The 5362-nt window shown below is 35.3% G+C and overlaps 1 protein-coding gene across 1 annotated transcript; it reads left to right on the forward strand.

The window, feature by feature from the left end:
• The first annotated feature begins 3722 nt into the window (after window positions 1–3722).
• On the forward strand, window positions 3723–4700 carry LOC142638767 (protein NDR1-like). The gene has a single exon (XM_075812832.1). It carries the CDS (start codon window positions 3894–3896, stop codon window positions 4512–4514), a length of 621 nt encoding a protein of 206 aa, XP_075668947.1. The 5' UTR covers window positions 3723–3893; the 3' UTR covers window positions 4515–4700.
• The last annotated feature ends 662 nt before the right edge of the window (window positions 4701–5362 follow it).

Genomic DNA, 5362 nt, shown 5'->3' on the forward strand with positions numbered 1-5362 from the left:
TTGACCCCCGTTGTCATGGATCATGGACAATATCTTTTTATTCCTCCTTTATTTGATGACACTAATTATGTGTACTGAAAAGTTCGTATAAAAGTTTTTTTGCAGGCTCTAGGTGAACAGGTATGGCAAGCTATTAAAGTTGGCTGAATTAAGTCAAAGGAAGCGTCAATGGATTGAGATAAAGCAACAATCAAAGCGGCAAATTTCAACAATAGGGTCTTGAATGCTTTGTTTTTTGGGATGACTAATGAGGAATTCAAGAAAATATCATCCACAGAAGTTGCCAAGGAAGCATGGACCATTCTTAAGACCACCTATGAAGGTACCAAGGCAGTAAAGACCGTGAAGCTTCAAAGACTCACTAGTAGTTTTGAAGAAATAAGTGAAACTCGACATTGCAAGTGCCAAATTCCACTTAAAAATATACATAGAACTCAATTTTGAGTTTTACACAAAACTCAATTTTGTTAAAATCAAGTTTAAAAAACATGGGTATTTTGCTAAATAGTTTCAAGCAGAGACATTTTGTTGCGTATATAGTTTGTAAATTAAGGGCAAATGTAGGAATGGCAACAGGTCAGGTTGGGGCGGGGGTCTTTATGCCTGAACCCGACCCACGGGCCTGCCCCCTAAATTTGAACTCGACCCATTTAATAAATGGGTTTTTTTTGGGCCCCAAACTTGCTCGGTCTGGCCTCATCCAACCCATGCCACTTTCAGGCCCAATCCGTGGTATAATAAATAAATAAAAAGTTTGCATAAATCCCTAAACCTCCATAAACCTAGATCAGAAATCCAAAAAAAAATCCCAAGAGGCCAAGATCATGTTCATCAATCTAAATTAGAAACCCAAAAACAAAAACCCTAAGATCATGTTCTTCAATCAGACCAAAGTAGCCACCAAAACCCCAAACACAAACACAAAAATTTAGAATTTTTATTTTCTCTTTCAAAATCACAGACACAAATCCCAAAAAACACAAACACAAAAATCACAAGAAAAAAAGAGGGAAGAACATATCATTGAAAAATAGGAATGGCAACGAGCTCAAGCCCTAACAGGAACCTAAACCCTAACCAAAACGCTAACGATCCCAAAGGTTCCAAACCCTAACGAACCCAAACAAGAATGGCGAGAGAGAGAGAGAGAGAGAGAGAGAGAGAAGAACATATCATTGAAGGCGCGGGGAGGAGGGAGAGTGGGAGCGATTAACGGGGGCGACGGTGAGGCTGTGAGTGTGGCTATGCGAATCGGTGAGAGTGACAGCTTAAGGAGTTGAGGGGGGCTGCGGTAAGGTTGTGGTCATATGGCTGTGGCCGTAAAAGTGACGGGAGATTGAGAAAGGATGGGTGGTAGCTCAGGGATGAGAATGAGATAGGAAAGGATTAGGGTATCTGACTAAATAAGTTTATATATATAGTAGGTTTTTTGGTAATTTAGTTTAACGAGTTGGGTCCAAGTCCGAGTTTAGGGCAGGTATCACTAAAACCTGAACCCGATTTGGGTTTTATTTTAAAAACCCAGACCCGACCCTACTATTTAACGGGTTGGGTAAAATCCAACCCATTACGGTCGGGTCGGGTCAGGTCGAGTAACAATTGCCACCCTTGGACAAATGCACATTTTCCACAACTATCTAATCATGTCACAAAATTCAAAACAACTAAATAAAAACACCCAATAAAGCCAAAATCCATCGTCAAATCAATTAGTATATTTATGGATAGGTTTAGTCATGTGACAAATTCATATTCTAGAAAAAGACATGTGAGAAAAGCCTAATTTCAAATTCAATCATTAATGATTTTATTAACAAAGCTTTTGACAAAATATAAATTGATCATGTTAGAGTCTAATTTCAAATTCATTCATTTATTACCTCATTTTTGTAAGCCATTTTTTAATTTTATTTTGAGCATGTGACAAAAATTTGATCAGGGCCTAATATCAAACTAATTGTTCACCCAAATTAATTTCGTAAGTTGGTGAAAACCAGTCATTAATTCAAAATCGAATTTTAAAACATATGATGAAAATTCTAAACCATGTAATCATCATAATAACCAAACCATAAATGGAAGCCAAATTCAAATTACTCCGGATAGTCAATTGTATTACTTGCCTTCAAATTTTGGAAAGTCAAGTGCACTACCTATCTCAACACAATTCATTATTGATGTCTTAGTGTTAATCTAATTGGCCAAATCAATCAAAAATCGTGTGACTAAGTTAAACCCTAAAAAAGAAGTAAAAGCTCAAGACTACTTGTCTCACCTGAACTGGAAAGTCTAACAAAAAATCAAGGAATTGAAGGCATTGCATATGGATAAGGCCTAGAACTTTCCATTTGAAGTGGCATATGCCACTTAGCTCAAGGCTACGCCAAATCTATTCAAAAGGAGCTCTATGAACATTTTGTAACCAATCTCATTGGTATTAAACACTTTATAACATTATTATTGCTAGATACCTTTCATCTTAGTTTACTTATCAATAACATTAAACACCACGGTAGCATATAATTACTGTTTGATTCATTTAAAATAGTTTCATGCTTGACTTCTTCAATGTCGATGTTACTGTTTCTTTCTTTGTTTTTTGATATGGTCTTTGGTAAGTTATAATTGTGAAGATTGTTCCACTTGCCATAGCATCGGATCCTTTTTAAGAGCCGCGTCCATGTTGACCCAAAAATGACTTTTTATTTTTTTAATTTTTGCTAAACAATTTTCATGTTAAAATAATGAGCAGGAACTTACACCCAAATTCCCAAACCGTGTTCCCGCGTGGAGACCAAGTTGTCCTTTTTACGAAGGACGTATGACACTGATACATGAGAAAGTGGGTAGATAGAGTTTTTTTTTTTTTTTGTTAAAAGAAGTTTAGGCAGAGAGGAAGCTACCACACCACACCAGGGTTTAGGGCAGGTCTCAGGCTATATTAGACTCATAGATCACTCACTAAAAATGGAATTGTTGGCAGTGGAACTTAAACCTATGCTTTGTTAGGCTAAATGTCTGAACCTGACCAACTTAACTAATCCCCTATTAATAGATAGACTGAGATTTTTATTTTTTCATAAGAATCACTTTAAAATTGAGTTTCATTCTAAAAAAGAGTGATTTTAAAATCAATAGTACTAACACTGCACACTTTTAAACACATTTTACTAGATGTGACCGACGGTAATTAATTGTCTCTTATTATTACATAAATTCACAATTGTTTGAGTTATTATTACATAAATTCACAATTTTCTGAGTTATGATAAAATGTGAATACTAATTATTGTTAAAAATAGGTAGCTAGCAATTTGTAGTAAATTTCTTTACAAAAGAGGAACTTTTAGGTTTTTTTTTTTAATGTTTGAAAGTGGAAATTTCTGATGCTATTTAATAGTATTTTAAATGTTTGAAACCGTATGAGCTTATCTTAGGAGATCTAAACCCAATACTCAATATCCAAAGTCCCCTATCCAAGTAACTTCTTATAGAAAATGCTAATAAAAAAAGAGAGCAATACTACAATCACTACTCACTAGCAACTACCTATTCATCACCACTGAACTTCGTTGAAAGTCAATAGACTGAAAAGTCAACAAGTCTATTACTATACTTCTGACCAACCCCAACGCAAACCCACATGTAACTATATCACAACCCCCAAAAGCCCCAGCTAGCAACAACAAAAACAAAAAATAGTACAATAGCTTTATAAAAGAAAAAAAGACCAAGACCTCAATAATTCCCAAAACACATGCTTCTCTTTACATCCTCATCATCTTCTTCTTCTTCTTCATCACTTTCTTTAAAGCTGAACTAAGCTTAGCTCCTCATCACTTTGTCACAATACCCCCCATCCCCCCCCCCCCCCCAAAAAAAAAGAACCAAACATGCCTGATCAGCCTGGTGGATGTTGCCGATGTTGTTGCAGTTTCATATTCACTCTAGGCCTCACAGCTCTATTCATGTGGCTAAGTCTACGTACAGACAACCCCACCTGTTACATCCAATATTTTTACCTCCCAAGCCTAAACCAAACCTTAAATAACACAGCAAACAACAGCCTAGTCTTTGAGCTCAAACTAGAGAATGGCAACAAGGACAAAGGGATTTACTATGACGCCATTAACCTCACTTTCTATGACTTTCCCAATAAGTCACATCTCATCGGGAACTATACCATTCCTGGGTTCTACCAAGGGCACAAGAAAAAAGCCACAAGACTACAGCTTGTGGAGCTCAACAAGACACTGCTTTCTCAGGCTACTTATCAAAATGGGTCTGCATATTTTCGTGTGGATTTGGCCACGGCTGTGAGGTTCAAGATCATGGCTTGGAAGACTAAGAGGCACAAGTTGGATGTAGGGTCTGATGTGGAAGTCGATAAGCAAGGCAGCAAAACCTACCCGAAGAACATCAAGCTCCGGTCAGGCGCATCAGAGCATAAACGCTATTGTGCGCAAATGGGGTCTTTGGTTAGTTTGGTGCTCTTGGTTTTTCTTGACTTTTGATGATGACTTTTTTCCATAATTTCATGTTATTTGAATTTTTGGATGTTGGTTTTGTTGTTTTTAATTGTGTTGTGTTAGGGTTTAGGAGAAATGTTGTGAATTTTTCGGAACATTTTTTACACATGGAATTGTTGAATTCTTTTGGAAATGAAATTTTTTACCATTCTTGGTGATCTATTGGGGTTAGTCTGAACTTCTGGTACATTGCTATACTATTTTTGTTTTACTTTTTAATGAATTCAAAATGTAAAATAGGAAATTTGTCCTCGAAAATGTTCTTTGACTGGCGGATAAAGCTCTTTGATTTTATTTATTTCTATTTTTATGGCAAGCATGTTTAGTTTATATGAACTTCCAAAAGTGGTGGAGATTATTAATTATACCACTAATCAATATAATAATAATAATATAATCATAATATATGGTGAGGAAAATTCGGAGCACCCACCTACTCATTTCGATAGTTTTAATTATAAAGAATAAGACATTATCTTTGTTGCAATTGAGACCGGGAGAGGGAATCTAATGCTGACATGGTCCATAAGATTATCTTGTTCCGTACTTTTTCTTTTTTCCTTTTGCTGAATATATTCTTGGTCTGTACATTAGAACATGAGCAATGTTACATTACATGCCTTAAAAAATAAAATTTACAGTATATTTTTCTCTTAAAACATATGTAATTATGTACAGCATTTCCCCTAGACCTTGACCTGAAATGCTTTCGAAGAAAATAATATTTTTTTTTTTGAAAAAGAAAATATATTTGTTAACATTAGTATCCATTTAAAAATTGTTCATTTTGGTAATTTATTTATATAATATAAGATAAAAAGGTAAAAATTAAA

The sequence above is a fragment of the Castanea sativa genome, chromosome 6 (assembly GCF_040712315.1).
Source record: "Castanea sativa cultivar Marrone di Chiusa Pesio chromosome 6, ASM4071231v1".
In the NCBI taxonomy this organism is placed as follows: Eukaryota; Viridiplantae; Streptophyta; class Magnoliopsida; order Fagales; family Fagaceae; genus Castanea; species Castanea sativa.

What these genes read in the sequence shown, in the direction of transcription:
- LOC142638767 (XM_075812832.1), top strand. Translation starts at nt 3,894, where the DNA reads ATGCCTGATCAGCCTGGTGGATGTTGCCGATGTTGTTGCAGTTTCATA.